At 37.0% G+C, this 16,955-nt stretch overlaps 1 protein-coding gene across 1 annotated transcript in view; it reads left to right on the top strand.

Moving 5' to 3' along the window:
* Positions 1 to 14,779, top strand: part of CLGN (calmegin) — a 74,738-nt gene extending 59,959 nt beyond the window's left edge. Inside the window, exons 12-15 of the mRNA XM_043971923.1 lie at positions 2,078 to 2,197; positions 2,372 to 2,531; positions 5,336 to 5,433; positions 14,157 to 14,779. Coding sequence (XP_043827858.1) covers positions 2,078 to 2,197; positions 2,372 to 2,531; positions 5,336 to 5,433; positions 14,157 to 14,237 — 459 coding nt within the window. The 3' untranslated portion in view covers positions 14,238 to 14,779. The remainder of the gene's footprint in view (positions 1 to 2,077; positions 2,198 to 2,371; positions 2,532 to 5,335; positions 5,434 to 14,156) is intronic.
* The last annotated feature ends 2,176 nt before the right edge of the window (positions 14,780 to 16,955 follow it).

Below are 16,955 nucleotides of genomic sequence, written 5' to 3'. Positions count from 1 at the left end.
GATCACTATGGAGATAATTAAGTTTATGTGTTAATTAGTATATATCTCTTGTAGAAGGCAGGGAAATAGAGAAATTCTTTTCCAAATAATATACATCTCATAGGAATTTTAGGAAGAGATTATTTTGGCTGGGAAACCTAAAGTTTGAGGAGTTAAGGAAAATCATAAAGAGGCAGTTTGATCCAAGCTGAACATTTATTGATATGGACAGTCAGTGTCATATAACTAGTAATAGCTAGGACTAGAACAGAGCACATCTACTGCTTTACCTTTCCTGGTAGGTAATGCATATTCTTGGGCAGTTGTGAGATAAGTGAGGCTGGGACAAAGGATTTTTGGTAAGAGATTAAAAGGTTAAGTTTAGCCTAAATTATACAAAACCTTGAAAACCAGTATTTTGAGCTGGTCTAATTCTAGTTCTTCTGTAGTTTATGTTCAGCATTAGAATGAAATGAGATACTCATTTCATAAAGTTCTCCTCAGTTTTCTCTGAAATTGTCTATTTTATCATTTCTTATAGAACAGCAATATTCTATTATATTCATATACCAGTTTAACTAGTCATTTACAAATAGGAGGATTATTCATTAGTTTCCACTTTTTTGCTGCTTTGAAATTAGCTGCTAAAAATACTATTGTAAATAAAGACCTTCTTCCTTTTTCTTTGATTTGGGGGGGGGGGGAGTATGGGCATAGTATTGGTATAGCTAGGTGAAAAGGTATGCACAGTCTGGTATCTTCCTGGGCAGAGTTCTAAATTCCTTTCTTAGAATGAATTTACTAACACATAGTTCCTCCAACAGTGTAGTAATGTACCTGTCTTTCCACAACTCCTCCAATATTTGTCATTTTCCTCTTATGTCATTTAATAGTTGTGAGGTTCTGCCATCTGAATTTTGTTATTCTTTTTCCTAGTTTTATAAATATTTGATTGGTAGTTCATTGATCTAAGATTGAATAAGTTAATTAATTTAGGTAATTTTTTGTTGTTTTTTTTTTGGGGGGGGTTGCGGGGCATTGAGGGTTAAGTGACTTGCCCAGGGTCACACAGCTAGTATCAGGTATCTGAAGTTGGATTTGAACTCAGATCCTCCTGATTCCAAGGCCAGTGCTTTATCCACTACGCCACCTAGCTGCCTCTAATTTAAGTAATATTGTAATTATTATATTGGTTTGACCTAATTTAATGTTTGTCCAGTTATTTTGGTCTATTTTTATTTCTGCAGAGAGTTTTTATAGTTATATTCATAATATTCCCTAGATGACTCTTAGTAGATATTCTCCTCATATATTTCATATCTTCTGTAGTTACTTTGAGTTTATCTTTTTAGTTCTTCTTGCTGGGTTTTGATTATATATGGGAAAGGTGATGGATTTATCTTACATTCTATATCTTATATGGATCATCTTACATTCTGTAACTTGGATGAAGAGGTTATTTTAATTTGTTAGTTCATTCTGTAATGTTTTATATACCATCATATATCTGCAGAAAGTAATAATTTTGTTTTCTCTTTCCATATACTTATTCCCTTAATTTCTTTTTCTTATTTTATTGCTACAGTTATATAGTATTGATGATTATAGATATCCATACTTTATCCCTGATCTTATTGGAAAGGCCTCTAACTTTTTTCCATTACATATAATATTTGCTTTTGGATTTAGATAAATATTGTTCATATCAATGAATTATTCCTATGATTTCTAGCATTTTTAATATAAATGTTTTATTTTGTCAAGTCTTTTTAGAATCTATTGATAGGGTTTTATTGTTATTAACATGGTTTATTATATTTGTAATCTTCCTTATATTGATCTAACCAGTGTTTCTAGTTCTGCAAACATTCTTTTGTCTAGTGTTAAAGTATCTTAAATTATATTAAAATAATATTGAAACATTAAAACTGCAGTTATAGATTTAAAATTGCCCTTAATAAGCATATTGTGATAAAATAAAACTCTTTTGTTCACATTATTTTATTTAGCTGCCTTGGTAAAATTGAGTATTTCTATTTTACAAGAAAGAATTTTGAAATATGACAGTTTTTTTTCTTTTTTTTTTTTTTCCCTGTAGCCCGGTGTATTCACTCAGTTGTTGACTGCTGCTGAAGATCGGTGGTGGCTTTGGATCATTTATGCCTTGACAGCAGGGCTGCCTTTGGTATTGATTACTTTATTTTGCTGGCCAAGAAAGGTAATGGAACAGGATTTCTTTTCTCAGTTTCTTTTCATTGTTTAGGAGTTTCTGTTGGCTGAACATGTGACTCATTTAAGTAGTAAACTAAACTAAAAAATTTTAATAACATTCATTATTGCTGTGACAGTAATTCCAAGTTGTAGTTAAATTAGCTTATGTTAACCACCACAGAAAAAAGATGAAGATGCAGAGTACAAAAAAACTGATATACATAAGCCGCAGACAAAGGGAGCACTAGAACAAGAAGTGAAAGAGGACAAGGCATCCCTAGAGAATTCTACAGACCTGGAAGAGGAAAAAGAAAATCAACATGATGGTGACATTGAAAAAGGTATGATAGTAGTGATTTACATGGAGAGATACCCTTATAAAAATATTGGTGCTCTCTGATAAGTACTGGTTATAATAGAGGTCCACCTTAGCTCATAGGCCAAAAAGCCAGAGGCAGAAGACACACATCTCTCAAAGTAATTCCAGATATGGTGGTCTGAAAGGCCTTTCCACAGTTTTGATGGTGTGTTCCTAGTGACCCTCTCAGTTGCTGAGGTTGGCGCCTTCTCACTGGGCCATCTATTGCTTCCTGTGCCACAGTTCATCATTAGGGTTTTTTTTTGTTGTTGTTGTTGTTGTTGTTTTTTTAGTGAGGCAATTGGGGTTAAGTGACTTGCCCAGGGTCACACAGCTAGTAAGTGATCTTAAGTGTCTGAGGCCGGATTTGAACTCAGGTACTCCTGACTCCAGGGCCGGTGCTCTATCCACTGCGCCACCTAGCTGCCCCCATCATTAGGTTTTGAAGAACAGATGGTAAAGAAAAAAAGAAGGTACTGTCTGAATTGATATTAAAGAACTTGATCTCAGCAGCAGTGTCTCTTAGAAGACTAAAAGGAAATGCATTTTGGATGTCTTTAAATATTTCAAAGGATCATTTATTCAGACCTAGAGGGAATATCAGAGGCCATCTAATCCAACCTCTTCAATTTATAGATAAGAAAATGAGGCCCAGATAGATTTAAGTAATTTACCCATAAGGTATCGCTCACACAGAGGAGTAAGTATCAGAGTCAGGATTTGAACCCCAAATCTCTTATCCCAAACTTAGCACACTTTTCATTGTTGCACTTTGAAAGGTTATTATACAAAAAAGTGACTTAACAATTTGTGGCTCTAGATGGCAGAACTAGCACCATTCTGTAGAAGTTACACAGAGAGAAATTTTAAAAGTATAAAGAATTATTAAGGAAAAACTTCATAATAGCACTAATAAATTGATCCTACATAATTTCCAAAAAGGGAACAGGTTGCTTCTTACATTAGTGATTTATCCATCAATTGGAAGTATCCAATAAAATGCTAGATAACAACTTGGATCATTGTAGAGGGGATTAATGAATTAAGATAGGGATTGAACTAGGTGACATCTAGAATCCCTTGCAATATTAACTTGCCATAAGGTTATAAAACCCTGGTATTCAGGCTTCCCAGGAGCAAGTTACTTGGGTGAATTTCTAGAGATATAAGTCAAATGCTCAGGGTTTCATTCATCTAAATTACTTTCAATTGATTTATTATATGGACCTAAAAGCAGGCAGGGAGGAGTGCAGATGTAATGGGTGCTTAGGGGGAACTAAGTCGCAAATTACTAGTCCTTCAGTGGCAGGGACCCACCAAAATGTCTGTCCCACAGAACATTGTTAAAGGATTGCTGGAATTTTCTTCATACCTGCTATCTCCCAAACTGGTCTAATTGAAGATGCTAGATCTGAATTAATCCTAGTTCCTAGTATCCCTCCACAACAGACTGTTCTAAGTACTTGTAATTTGAAGGAACTTTTCTGAAGTCTGCTCTAGTTCTAATCTTGAACATGGAATCAACCTCAATGCCAAAAAGGTGCTTTAACTCCAAATGGCCTGTCAAGTTTTGGTTCAGTAAAATTATTCATTTTGGAACACTCTGGTATGCCTTGAGATTATGAACATGCCACATAGTTTATTTCCTGAGATAGATAAAATAGAAATGCAAATGTAAAGTCAAAAAACATGAGGGTTTGTTAAATATGATTTATGTTAATGTCCTGTGCCCTCAAGGGTTGTTTTTTTCTTTTGTTTCTATATCAGAGTATTGGTAAAGCTTGAAAATAGAAGGGTGGTAAAGAAAAATTAGTTGATTTTATCCATATCTGCTCTGCTTATATATGTCAGGTGAGCCAGAATTAGGATAAAGAAAGAGCAGCAAACATGCACATTAACAATCTCATATTTATACATCTAGGTAGGTATTCAAAATTTAGAACACAAGGAATGTTCACAAGTTTTGTTTCTAAATCAAAATAAGGTATAAGATCCTCTTGCAGGGGGCAGCTAGGTGGCACAGTGCATAAAGCACCAGCCTTGGATTCAGGAGGACCTGAGTTCAAATGTGACCTCAGACACTTGATACTTACTAGCTGTGTGACCCTGGGCAAGTCACTTAACCCTCATTGCCCCGCCCCCCAAAACAAAACAAAACAAAAAATATCCTCTTGCATTGATCCTTTGTTGCCCTTTTAATGCCTCAGGAGAAGGATATGGAGCCAGATATTAAATTGTATATTTTCAAGTGGATTTTGTCTTATCTAGTAATAATAGAGGTATATGGCATAGAGAAAGGAACATCGGATTTTAAGAATCAGTGCATTTACAGTTCCTACTTTTGTGTTAATTTTTTCTTTTGGACAAGTCTCTTAATTCTCTTTTTGTTATCCTGGTGTAGAAAATGAGTATTAATAATATGCCCCTTCTGAAAGTTTTGTGAGGATTATATGATAAAATGAATATGAAGGCTTTTGGAATCATACAGTGCGCCATGCAGAATATGGATATTAAGTTGTTTCTGTGAGATCAGTCTCAGGTTTTTTTCTCGTCCTGTTCACTTGATAGTTGGATATGATATTTAAATCTATCCTTTAGTAGAGTGACCTGATATATAAAATATGAATAACTTTAAGAGATATTCCAATTAGCACAGGAAACTTTTAAAGGCAGGGATTTGTTTTAAAATGTTGGATTCTTTTTATTTACCCTCATTATATCTTTGAAATTTTCAATAACAGCTCTGAGTTTACAGAGTGAATCATTTCCGTGACATCTCTATTCTAGAGGAAGATGAAACTGAAGAAAAGAGTGAAGAAGAAAATGAAACTATAGAAGGGCAGGAAGAAGGCAGCAAATCCAATAAATCTGGATCAGAAGATGAGGTGAGCTCTTTAATACAAAAAACTAGTTTCAATTTGATGCAGTCATGGATTCTTGAAAATAGCCTTAGGGGAAAAATTTGATGTCAATTTTTCATCACCCTTTTAATGGCATTTCAAGAAGCCTTCAGTATTGAAGTAAGTTTGTCTTTTAGGAAATCAGGAAAATATTGCCATTGACATGGCTCAATAAATATTTATTAAGCACTTTGTACCTAGAGTATTGTGTTAGATATTAATAAACCTTTTTATATGGGTTTTTGCTCATGGATTTTTAGTATGACATTCATTTTTGCCTGGTAGTCTAGTGGAGAGAGTTCTGGACTCAGATTGGGAAATCTCTGCCTCACCACTTACTCAGTGTGTGGCCACAGACAAGTCATCTAACCTTTCTTGGCCTTTCTTTCCTCATCCATAAGATGGTGACAGTAATCCTTGTTTATACCTTACAGGGTTGTGAGGATCAAAGGATATATCTGTTGAAGCATTTGGTATACAATATCAACTGATTTTTGCTAAAAACATTTTGTATTATGATTTGAGATGGAATTTCATTAATGATTGAATGCCTCCTTTTAATTAGAGAGATAATTTCTTCAGTACTTTGAAGTGTTAAAAACAAAAAAAGATAACTTACTGCAGGGATTTTTTTTTTAATATCACAGAAACCACAGGTTATTCAGGTCATAATTCTGAATAAAATTACATTTTAAAAAAGTCTTTTCTTCAGTTAATAGATATGAAAAGATACAAGGTAAGCTATTTTACATTATAATTCTGAATGCAGTCATATAGTGTCTGTCATAGTGTACATTAAAGTTGCATAGAGATAGCAGTAAGGACTGGACCTATTATTTAATTGGCATAAACTGGATCTTCTGGTGAGAAAACTGCCTTTAACAATGCATACTTGCACCATCACAACCTCCTGAGGGTCGGGGTGATACAGCCCAGAAGTATCAGATGCTTGCCCCTATGTACCATGTCCAGTTTTTGGCCTAAAGGATTATACTTGGTTTTACTGGGTAGGTAATTCTTGGTTGTAATCCTAGCTCCTTTGCTTTCTAGAGTATCATATTCGAAGCCCTGCAGTCTTTTATGTAGAAACTGCTAAATCTTGTGTTATCCTGACTATGGCTCCACAATATCTGAATTGTTTCTTTCTGGCTACTTGCAGTATTTTCTCCTTGACCTGGGAGATCTGGAATTTGGCTATAGTGTTCTTGGGAGTTTTCATTTTAGGATCTCTTTCTGGAGGGGATCAGTAGATTCTTTCAATTTCTGTTTTACCCTCTGGTTCTAGAAAATTAAGTTGGTATTTTCCTTGATAATTTATGAAATTTGATATCTAGGCTCTTTTTGATCATGGCATTTAGGTAGTCTAATAGTTCTTAAATTATCTCTCCTTGATGTTTTTTCTAGTGAGACATTTCACATTTACTTCTATTTTTTTCATTCATTTGATTGCGTTTTATTGCTTCTTGATGTTTCATGCAGTCATTAGCTTCTGCTTGCCCCATTCTTATTTTTAAATAATTATTTTCTTCAGTGAGCTTTTGTACCTCCTTTTCCATTTGGCCACTTCTACTTTTTAAGAAATTCTGTTCTTCAGTGAGTTTTTGTATACCTTTTTTCCATTTGGCCAATTCAGCTTTTTAAGGTGTTCTTCTCTTCATTGGGTTTTTGTGCCTCTTTTACCATTTGGTCTATTTTGTTTTTTCAGGTATTTTCTTCAGTATTTTTTTGTGCCTTCCTTACCAAGCTGTTGACTCTTTTTTCGTTATTTTCATGCTCACTGTCATTCCTTTTCCCACTTTTTCCTCTTGTCTCTCTTATTTGATTTTTTAAATCCTTTTTCAGCTCTTCCAGACCAATTCACATTTTCTTTGAGGCTTAGGATTTAGCAGTTTTGACTTTGCTGTCTTCTGAGTTTGTTTTGATCTTGCCAGTCACCATAGTAACTTTTTATAGTCTGGATCTTTTTCTGTTTGCCCATTTTCCCAACCTATTTATTGTAAGAAAATAATAGGATTTGGCAGATGCCCAGGGACCCCACCTGAAGATTGATTTGGAATTGATTGAATTGGGTGAGACTGAGAACCTACTTAAGGTTGATTAAATCAAGACCACAGCCTGGCCAGCCCTGATTGGGGTGTTGTTCTCAGAGGCTGTGGACTATGACATCAACACAAGACCACCCTCAACCAATCAGCTTGAAGGATGGCCCCCCCCTTCAGGGGAGGGATACAGGAAGTAGGAAGGGAGGCTGGTTCCCTACCTCTGGCCCTTTTTGTTCTTGGACCTCAGGTTGGTGGCAGAAAGGAAAGGAGAAAAAGGAGTTGATTCTGAACCCCAAGGGAGATATAGGCTTTTCTTTCTATACTTTCTGTACTCTACATGTTCTATCTTTATTTTATTTTAATTTTTGTGATGTTCCATACAATACAATTCATTTCAAATTTATATTTTATTTTCCATTTATATGTAAGGGTAGTTTTCAACATTCATTTTCATAAGATTTAGAGTTCCAAATTTTTCTCCCTCCCTTTCCTCCCCCCTCCACAAGATCGTAATCAGGTTATATATGTACAATCTACAAGTGTTCTTTTTATCAGTTCTTTCTATAGGGGTGCATAGTAAGCTTCCTCATTAGTTCCTTGGGATTGTCTTGGATCATTGCACTGCTGAGAGTAGTTAAGTCATTCACAATTGCTCCTTGAACAATACTGCTGTCACTATGCACAATGTCCTCTCAGCTTTGCTCACTTCACTATACATCAATGTTCATTAGTCTTTCAAGGTTTTTCGGGGATCATCCTGTTTGTCATTTCCTGTAGCACAAGACCATTCCACTACAATCATCTAGTACAGCTTTTTCCATCATTCCTCAATTGATGGACATTCCCTTGATTCTCAATTCTTAGCCTCCACCAAGAGTTGCTATAAATATTTTTTGTACAATTTTTCCCCCTTTTCTCTTTTTCATGATTACTATTAACTGTTTCCCTTCCATCCTATTCCCTTCCCCATGATATTTATTCTATTATCCATCTTCTTTTATCCTATGACTCTTCAAAAGGGATTTGCTTCTGTCTGTCCCCTCCCCCACTCTGCCCTTCCTTCTTTTGCCCCTCTCTCTTTATCCCTTTCCCTTCCTATTTTCCTGCAGGGTTAGAGAGATTACTCCACCCAATTGAGTGTGTACATTATTCCCTCCTTGAGCCAATTCTAATGAGATTGAGGTCTTTGAGCCAATTTTGATGAGTGTTAGGCTCATTTACTGCCCAGATTAAATAGATTACCCAGTTGGGTGTGTCAGTCCCTCCTTGAGGCAGCTCTGATGAGTTTAAGATCTTTGTGCCTTTTCTGATGAGTGTAAAATTCATTTACTGCCCTGCTCCTCTCCCATCTCTTCCCCCACTCCATAAGCCTTTTCCTGTTACTTTCATGTAGGATTTCACTTCTGCTTTTTCCCCTCCCCCAGTGAATTCCTTTCACCCCTCAATTTAACCCTAAAGATGTTATCATCTAGCTAAGTGACACAGGGGACAAATCATCACCCCTGGACCCAGGGGGATCCCAGCCAAAACTTGGCCTCAGACACAAGACAGTTGCCCACTGTATGACCCCAGGTATGTCCCCCAGCTCCAATTTTTTTTTTTTTATGGTTCTCTAGGGTCTTGTATTTGAAAGTCAAATTTGCCATTCAGTTCAGTCTCCTTTTTCATTAAAGTCTCATCTTTTCTGCTGAAATATAATGCTGAGTTTTGCTGGGTAGGTGATTCTTGGTTGTAATCCCATTTCCTTTGCCCTTTGGAATATGCCCTCTGGTCCTTTAATGTGTAAGCTGCTAGATCTTGTACTATCCTGACTGGGGCTCCACAGTACTTGAATTCTTTCTTTTTGGCAGCTTGCAATGTTATCTCCTTGACCTGAGAGCTCTGGAATTTGGCTATAATATTCCTAGGAGTTTTCTTTTTGGGATCTCTTTCTGGAGGTGATCGGTGGATTCTTTCAATTTCTATTTTAGCTTCTTCTTCTAGAATTTCAGGGCAATTTTCCCTTGGAAGATGGTGTCTAAGCTCTTTCCTTGATCATGGTTTTCAGGTAGACCAATAATTTTCAAATTATCTCTCCTGGACCTATTTTCCAGGTCGGCAGTTTTTCCCAGAAGATATTTCACATTGCCCTCTATTTTTTTATTCATTTGGATTTGCTTTATTGTGTCTTGGTTTCTCATAAAGTCACTGGCTTCCATTTGTTCAATCCTAATTCTTGGGCAGTTATTTTCATCAGAGAGCTTTTGTACCTCCTTTTCCATTTGGCCAATTTGACTTTTCAAGCTGTTGACTTTTTTCTCATGTCTTTCCTGCATCACCCTCATTTCTCTTTCCATTTTTTCCTCTACCTCTCTAATTTTATCTTCAAAGTCCTTTTTGAGCACCTCCATGGCCTGAGACCAATTCGTATTTTTCTTGGAAGCTTTAGATATAGGGGCCCTGATGTTGATATCTTCCTCTGAGGGTGCACCTCGGTCTTCCTTGTTACTGAAGAAACTTTCTGTGGTCCTCACCTTTCTCTGTCGGCTCATCTTGCCTTTCTTTTACTAGACTTTTAGCTCCTTAAAGTGGGGCACTGTTTCCAGGCTGCAGTATCCCAAGCTTAAGAAGTCCCAGGTTGGTATGATTTAAGGAGAATCAGGTTCTTCACTTACCTGGCCTCTTTCCTGGTCTGTAGATGACCCCAGACCAACTTGCCAATCAACCAGCTTTGTGTGTTGTGGTTGTTAGCTCCAACGAGCCTGTGTCCCTCCCCCACCTGGGCCACTGCTACTCAAGCCTACCACCTGGTTCTCAGTAGGGGTGTAGAATCCAAGTTCTGCCTTTGCACTAGCATAGACCCCTGTAGTCTCTCCCCTGCCCAGGGCTCAGCCCACTCACCAGACTGTGAGCTTAGTTCCAGACGACACTGGTGCTTCAGCTGATTCAGAGGCTCTGGGGGTCTCCTTCTCTGGTGAGGACTTCCTGAGACTGGATCTGTGTCAGGGTGACTGTGGGGTTGGGTCCGACTCCTGTATCAGCACAGCAGCTCACTCCTTCTGACCTTCCAAGCCATTCTTGGTTAGGAGATGATTTCAGCATATACTTCTGTGAGTTTTGCTGCTCCGGGCATTTTCCTATGACCTTATTTGGATGTTTTTTGGAGCGATCGTGTCATGAATTTGGGAGCTCACTGCCTTTCCTCTGCCATCTATGTTCTATCTTTATTAATTTCTAATATACCTTAATAAATGCTTAAGGCCCAAACATTGTTGCTGAAGTTTCTAATTTATAAGTTAATCCTAGCTAGTTTGCCCGGCCAAATTGCGGGGCCAGGGGGGCGGCTAGGTGACGCAGTGGATAAGCACCGGCCCTGGATTCAGGAGTACCTGAGTTCAAATCCGGCCTCAGACACTCGACACTTACTAGCTGTGTGACCCTGGGCAAGTCACTTAACCCCCATTGCCCTTCAAAAAAAAAAAACAAAAACAAAAAAACCCCCAAATTGCGGGGCCAGGGCAGGGGGTTGGGGGCAGGTAAGGACACAAACATTAGATTTTACTTGTCACATTTTAAAATTTATATTAAAGTTGGGCTCTACTCCCGGGGTGGAGGGGCCATTGTCCCAAGTTTAAGGGGTTTTTTTGTGCAGCTAGTTCTAGGGGTCTATAAGCTTTCTGGTGGTATAATCTAATGAGAGGTGTGTTTACTACTCTCCTGGCCTGTGCTCTTGTCTGTGAGCAACCAGAAGTACTCTTTTCTGCTCTGGAACTGTGACTGGCATCCTTGCTCCCTTGGGGCTGAAACCTCTTTCTGCTAGGGACTGTGACCCAAGATCCTCATGTATGGGCAATTCAGCAAAGTCGTGCAACCAGTCCCAGCAAAGGGACCCTTGTAATTTCCTTATGTCCAGTTGTCCAGCCCTCTTATTGCTGATTCAGTCACCCCCAAAGCTTGATGCTGCTTTGTTGGGGTAAGGCTTATGCAGGATTGGGATGTGTACTCTCACCCTGATGTAACAGACCTTTCCTGCTGAGCTTCTAAGTTTTGGGGGGCTGAAAAATTGGTATTTTTGTTTTGTTTTGTTTTTTTAGTGAGGCAATTGGGGTTAAGCGACTTGCCCAGGGTCACACGGCTAGTAAGTATTAAGTGTCTGAGGCCAGATTTGAACTCAGGTACTCCTGAATCCAGGGCCGGTGCTCTATTCACTGCGCCATCTAGCTGCCCCTGAAAAATTGTTTTACTCCATTCCTTTATGGGTTCGGCTGTTTCAGAATTTGTTTTGAGGTGATCTTTAAAGTTGTTTGAAGGGGATTTTGGGAGACCTTGGGCAAGTCTCTGCTTTTTCTCCACCATCCTGGCTCTACCCTGAAAGTTGGGGTTTTTTTAAGAATGAGGGAAATATCTGAGTAGCAGAAAAGGTACCAGTAATAGGGAAAAGATGAGAGGTAGAGAGAAAGGATGTATGAGAGAATGATAGATGGGACCTACTTCCAGAGGAGTCAGGAAGACTAGGTTCAAGTGTACAGGTAGAGGAGAGAGTGACAATTATTTTTCTGAGTTTTGAGCAGAAGAAAAGATTGGACAAGATTAAAGATGCCTAGAGATTGTGCTGTGGAGTGAGGGAGCTCAAGACATCCTCAAGTTTCCTTAATAAAGAAGAAAGCAAAATCATGTGGCAAGAGCAAGGCTGGTGGGGTGAAGAATTCCTGCTTAGAACTTGGAGAACTTTTGACATATTTACTACAAGGATAATCATAAATGAATAAGGAGGTTGCCATGCAACAGTGAGGGCACAAGTAATGTAATAACATAAATTTGTAGTGAATTCAGTTACTATATTTTCACGATTACCTTTTAGCCACTTGTAAGTTGTAGAGGATAAAGCCGACTGTAGAGACAATCCAGTGTTAGAGGTAAAATCAAAGTCTCTCTGTAAAAAGGAATAGCTTTAAAAATGTTTGCCCTATGAACTTAAAGTTATCAAAGTGGTAGAAAAGGGATAAAAGACCAAACCAGAAACCAGATAAAGAGATGCCTGTTGGTCTTTCATGTATATTTTTTTAATTCTTCTATTCATTTATTCAACAAGCATTTGTTAAAGTGCCTAGTCTGTGCAAGGCACCGTGATAGATTGAGGGGTGACCCTGAAGAACCTTACATTCTATCTAACATGGAAATATGTTTTGCATAATTTCACATATATAACTATATCAAATTGTTTACTGTCTCAGGGAAGGGAGAAGTAATGGAGGGAAAAATTTGGGACACAGTTTTTTTAAAATGATTGTTAAAATTATCTTTACATGTAATTGGAAAAAATATTATTTTTTAAAAAATAACCTTAAATTCTACTGTTAAAAATGTTCTAGATGACACTGAACATAGATTTAAAATGAATCTGGATATGAAGTCAATCAGCAAGCATTTATTAAACACCTTCTAAATACTAGAAATGAAGACAAATGTGAAATAGTCCGTGCCTTCAAGGAATGAGATGGCATATGCATATATGTGTATGTATAGAACATATGCAAAATGAATAGAAGGGGGCAGCTAGGTGGCGCAGTGGATAGAGCACTGGCCCTGGATTCAGGAGGAACTGAGTTCAAATTTGACCTCAGACACTTAACACTTTCTAGCTTTGTGACCCTGGGCAAGTCACTAAACCCCAGTTGCCTCACAAAAAGAAAAAAAATTGATAGAAGGTATTTTTTGGATGAAGGCACTAGCAGTTATGGGAATCAGGAAAGTTATCATGAAGAAAGTAATACTTGAGTTAAGTCTTGAAGGAAACTTAGAAGGAATTCTAAGAGGCAGAGGAGAATAGGGAATGCAGTCCAGGAATGGAAGATGGCCAATGCAAAGGCATAAAGACTGGAAATGAATTGTCATATCTAACAGCAAGTTGACCAGTGTGGGTGGAAAGCTGAAGGCAAGGAGAGTATTAAAGTGTAAGAAGATTAGAAAGGTAAGATGGGGCCAGGTTGTGAAGTTGTAAATGTCAAACAGAGTTAATTTACATTTGCTTCTGTGGGCACTCACTGGAGTTTGTTAGTTATAGGGTGACATGATTTATGAAAATCATTTTGGCAGTTGTGTGGAGAATGGAGGTGGAGAGCCCCAAATAGGAAGCTATAATAGTAGTCCAATCAACAGTTGATGAGGAGGGCATAAACTAGGGTTTGGCTGTGTATGGGGAAAGAAAGGAGCATACATAGATAGAAATGACAAGGTTTGGAAGTTGATTGGATATGTGAGGCCTAGTCATAGTGATGATGGTTGTGACCCTGTGTGTCTTGAAGGTCACACAGTTAGAAAGCAAGAGGGAAGTTCAAAGAGGTATGTGTATGGGAAGAAGGTAATGAGTTCTGTTTTGGACATGTGGACATCAGGATGCCTCCAGGACATGAAGTTATGAGAGTTGGTTATGTGTTACTGGAGCTCAGGAGAGAAACTAGGAATGGATTTATAGATCTAAGAATTATCTGCATAGAGACCAACAGAAACTGGCTGTACGGTTATTGGGAGCAATAAACATTGATAATCCACATCGGCAGTACCCAATGATAGTACTGTTTGTTAACATTTAGTACTTGGCTAATTTGGTAGCAGTATCAAAATAGAGCATTCATAAGAAAGTGTTCAAAAACAAAATTGCTAATATATAACTTTCTTTTTTCTTAGATGAAAGAAGCTGATGAAAGTACAGGGTCTGGAGATGGGCCAGTAAAATCAGTACGTAAAAGAAGAGTAAGAAAAGACTGAAATGCTTTCAAGTTGATTTTAGTTCCTGAAAGAGAATTTTGGCATGCCAGCATATATGCCAATCACTGGACTTGACTCTTTCTCCACCTCCTGCTCCAGCCTCTTTATTCTTAACTTTTCCTTTAATATTCCTTTTGAGGAAAGCACTATTTATGAAGTTGTCTGGTGTTTTAATGTAGAATACAAGAGATGGCAAGTTGAATAACAGATTTAAGAGCATGATATCATTAGAATTTACTTAGTTTAAGTCATTTGGAAGTAATTTTAGTTCTTTAAAATGTGTGTAGCAAGTGAATTTGTTCCAACTTTTCCACTGTGATTGGACAGATCAACTTTTAAGTGTTTTCCATTTCATGAAAATGGCTAAACTACAGCATAATGAGTCAATTGCCTGCTCAGAAGTGGGTTAGTTTTTTGTTGTACAGAACTAAGTGTAATAAAGGTTTTTTTGTGGTTATATTTGGTTCTCAACAATTTAAAGTATTTGTATATGGCCTACATAGTTTTGTGTCAGTTTATAGTTATGGTCAGTTGTTAACAAGTAAATTTATTAAACTGCTATAAATAAATTACTTAAGTAGTAATTTAAGAGGTGCTTTGTTGACAGACAAGTTGACTTGTCTGAGTGTCATTCATGAAATCACTGGTTATTGGTGCAACATATTTTACATGAATGCAAAGATGTTAAATTTTATTAAAAAGAATGGTGTAAGGGGCAGCTAGGTGGTGCAGTGGATAGAGCACCGGCCCTGGAGTCAGGAGGACCTGAGTTCAAATCCGGCCTCAGACACTTAAGATCACTTACTAGCTGTGTGACCCTGGACAAGTCACTTAAACCCAACTGCCTCACCAAAAAAAAAACAAAAAAAAGAATGGTGTACAGATTAATTTTTCAAGCTTTTATAGTTTTGAGTCAGAATGGCCTACTCCTTGTTAGGAAAATAATTTGCTAAATGTACATTGCTCTTAAAATAGAACTGAAAAATAAATATTTTTCTCTCTAAATTATAGCCTTTTCAACAGATAAATTATTGTGGGGTGGGGGGAAGGCTTTTTAAAATTTCTCTTTAGCTGGTCATTCAAGATGTTGGTGGCTGAATAAGGTGTCAGTCACAACTATGCTTTTAAAATATTTTCTACTGCCATTTAAGATTTCAAATCCTTTTCATACCTTGACAATGTCAATGTCCCCTGAAGTAGTTTGGAGCATGTATTTTATTACCATTTTAACACGTCTTAAACTATAAAGTTATTTGTCCAAAGTCACATACTAGCTACTTAACATTAAAATATCTTTTTATAACTACTTCAAGACCTTTTGCTTTCACCTAGTTAAGTCATTTGTTTAACTAAAAGGAACTGTTGCTTAGCAAAACAATGTCAGTGTAAAGGACCATGTACCATTTCTTTTCAATTCCTTCATGTTTCCCATGAATTTCCTTTTTGTACAATGTTATTAATTCTATTAATGGGAACCTACTTTCTCTTTTTATTAAAGTAAGCCAGATTTAGGCCTCTGTTTAAAAATAGAAGGTTGAGAATAATTGTTATATACTGAAATAATCGGTGGTGATATTTGATATTAATATAGAATCTTAGTGAGAAAGATGATAGTGTATAGTCCGCCTCTTGATTTTGAAAGGCTTTTCCCCAAACTAATTAATGCTCTGGATTTTCTCTAGAGTGTGTTTAATGAAGAATTGTAAATGAAAATCTTTTCCAAAAAAGTGAACCTCTACAACTTTAAGGGATTGTTCACGTCTATATTTTGTGGAAGCTTTTTGCTGACATATGCCTTGTATATGTTTTTTTTTAAAAGTTTCACTACAGTTTTATCTGCCTGATTTATAATAGACTTGCTCGTTATATATATAATTTTTTTTTGGTGAGGCAATTGGGGTTAAGTGACTTGCCCAGGGTCACACAGCTAGTAAGTGTCAAGTGTCTGAGGTTGGGTTTGAACTCAGGTACTCCTGAATCCAGGGCCGGTGCTCCATCCACTGCGCCATCTAGCTGTCCCTCGTTACAATTTTTTGATCAAGCTAATGAACCTACAGAGAGAGAAAAATTCTTAGTCTCTAAGTTAGTGTCCTGTCCTAGATGATAGTTGATTGGTTCCGAAGTTATTTTAAGTCTGTGTACCAATTCTATTGCAATGTAGTGGATAGAGCCCAAGTTCTGTCATGTTCTTTTTATCATCTAAGGATATATAGCTTTTCTTTTACTACCCTAACTAGCCTTTTTGTTTTAAAATGGCTTGCATTTCATTTTCTTCTCAAATAAAGGAGTAAAATAAGTACATTTTGCTTTTCTTTCTTTTGAATTAGCTTTTAAATGAAGGCTTTTTAACTTGATAAGGATAAGCCTTAGCTAGTTTTCTTTGAATTCTTTAAAGAATTGCCTTCATTTCATGTAAAGGTATTAAAATAGTACAAAAGAGACTGAATTTCACCAGAATGTAATCACATGTGCTACTTGCCACATTATTTGGAAGCAACTTTTACATGTTTATAAGATCATTTATTTGTTAAACTTAACCATTACAAATTAAATTTGGGCTAATGGTCCAATTAATGCAGCAGTGTTCTCTGATAAGCTATCAGATTACTTAAAACTAACTATACTGTAGCATTTGTGCAGTTTTTATACTTTTCAATTTTAGTTATAACCTTAACAGAATTACAAAGCTGTTTGACCACACAGCTTAATAATCCTGTT

Source organism: Dromiciops gliroides, chromosome 6, assembly GCF_019393635.1.
Source record: "Dromiciops gliroides isolate mDroGli1 chromosome 6, mDroGli1.pri, whole genome shotgun sequence".
In the NCBI taxonomy this organism is placed as follows: Eukaryota; Metazoa; Chordata; class Mammalia; order Microbiotheria; family Microbiotheriidae; genus Dromiciops; species Dromiciops gliroides.
Note: the sequence above shows the minus strand (reverse complement) of the source record. Positions and strands in the feature narration are given on the sequence as shown.